This window comes from Pygoscelis adeliae, unplaced genomic scaffold (assembly GCF_000699105.1).
Source record: "Pygoscelis adeliae isolate BGI_AS28 unplaced genomic scaffold, ASM69910v1 Scaffold180, whole genome shotgun sequence".
Taxonomy (NCBI): Eukaryota; Metazoa; Chordata; class Aves; order Sphenisciformes; family Spheniscidae; genus Pygoscelis; species Pygoscelis adeliae.
The window spans coordinates 105,787-107,417 of record NW_008823956.1 but is presented as its reverse complement, the minus strand read 5'-3'; the positions used below and the strand labels follow the sequence as shown (position 1 = coordinate 107,417).

The 1,631-nt window shown below is 50.9% G+C and overlaps 2 protein-coding genes across 2 annotated transcripts in view; both read left to right on the top strand.

The window, feature by feature from the left end:
• The window catches only part of LOC103916072 (transducin beta-like protein 2), a 13,963-nt gene extending 13,725 nt beyond the window's left edge, over positions 1-238 (top strand). The window contains exon 10 of the mRNA XM_009323018.1: positions 212-238. Within this exon, the coding sequence (XP_009321293.1) occupies positions 212-238 (27 nt within the window). The remainder of the gene's footprint in view (positions 1-211) is intronic.
• An 82-nt stretch (positions 239-320) lies between these two features.
• LOC103916061 (schlafen family member 11-like) overlaps positions 321-1,631 on the top strand; it is an 8,213-nt gene continuing 6,902 nt past the window's right edge. Inside the window, 2 exon segments of the mRNA XM_009323007.1 lie at positions 321-613; positions 771-1,417. Coding sequence (XP_009321282.1) covers positions 321-613; positions 771-1,417 — 940 coding nt within the window.

Below are 1,631 nucleotides of genomic sequence, written 5' to 3'. Positions count from 1 at the left end.
CGGGGGAGGGGTCGGTAGGAACCGCTCCTGCGAACGGGCAGCCGCTGCCTGGTCGCGATAGTCTTGCACGTAGCTTCAAGGTAACGATTAGAGCCCAATATGCAAAAGAGCCCAATAAATTAGCTTAATTAACGTGACGTCTGTGGGTGTCTTTGCAGTAGTCCGACTTCGATTTGCTTGTGCGTTGCAAATGGCGATTTCCATTCTGCAGGTCATTCAATCTAGCGTGCGAGCCTAAGCCGAAGGCGTGCGGCTCCCTTTGTCACGCTGCCCTGTCTAATCGTTGAGTGTTTTTAATAATCTACCCTTTCAGGATCAGGATGGCCAGACAAGAAGGGCGGCTGCTGATTAATTTGAAAACGAACTATCCCAATGTGGTGGTAGATACTGAGAAAAGAGTTTTAGGAGAGAGATCCAGAAAGAAGACCTCGGGCAATCAGAAAAGGCGACGAAAGGAGCTTTCTACAGCAGCGCGTGCGTTGCTGAATTCGGGAGTAGTGAGGGTGGAGAGCGAAGACAAGAATTGCCGCTTCCAGGAGCACGGCATTGGTCTGGACGTAGGGCAGAGCCTCAGGGGCGCATCGACCGCACCGAGACCAGCGAGTACTTCACCGTGGATGCAGCAGCGGAGTCACTTGCTGCTTTTTGTTAAAACGTGGAGCCGGGGAGGTCCAGAGCAGAAAAGTGCATCCACAAAGCCGCGTTATCTGTAGCTCGAGCACTGCTTTGTCCCGTTGGTCTTTCACTTCGGTTGTTCCTATGACTTCAAGCGATGCTGCTGGATTTCTGAGGGAGGAGGAAAGCTGTGCCAAGCGCCGTGATGAGGATGGGCCAAGCGCTAAGAAAGCTCTGCTGAATTTCGATGGGGGAGCAAAGGAGACCCCTCTGAACACTGAGGAGTGCAACATCCGAGTTGCCGCTGCCAGGTTTTTAAAGAGAGACAAACTGATGGTTGGGGAGGTCCTGGATTCCACAGAGACAACACATACTGAATTTAAGAGCTTCTCTACAGAGAATATCTTGGAATACATTAGAAAAACCCTTCCAAATTATGCCTCTGCCTTTGCAAACACTCAGGGTGGTTATTTATTTTTTGGAGTGGACGACAGCAGTAAAGTCATTGGAAGCCACAGTAAAGTAGAGAAAGAAGCTTTAGAAAGAACAGTAGCTGGTACCATGGGCTCGATGCCCATCCATCACTTCTGCGGCCCTCAGGCTGGTGTGCAGATTAAGACGTACATCCTGGGCGCTGATGACAAAGCAGAACGCTTGCAGGGCTACGTATGCACTGTGCGAGTTGAAGCGTTTTGCTGCGCTGTTTTCCACGATAACCCTGAATCCTGGATTGTGACGGGTGACACGATTGGAAGATTGAACGTCAGGAAGCGGACGGAGCTCATGACGGCTGCAGACCCGGGTAAAATCTGCATTTACATTAGCACCAACTTCATTTTTGCCTTGGTTTGTAAACTCCCAGGAGGAAAGACCAACTTCTTTTGTTCTGTGTTCTCACCAAGCCTAGAAAAGGGGCTTTGGCCCACGGCACAGTCACAGGCACCGGGGGTGACGGTTCGGCAACTGGCCTCCAACGGCAAACTGTTCTGTGAAGCGTTACTCTCTGAACTGGTTCA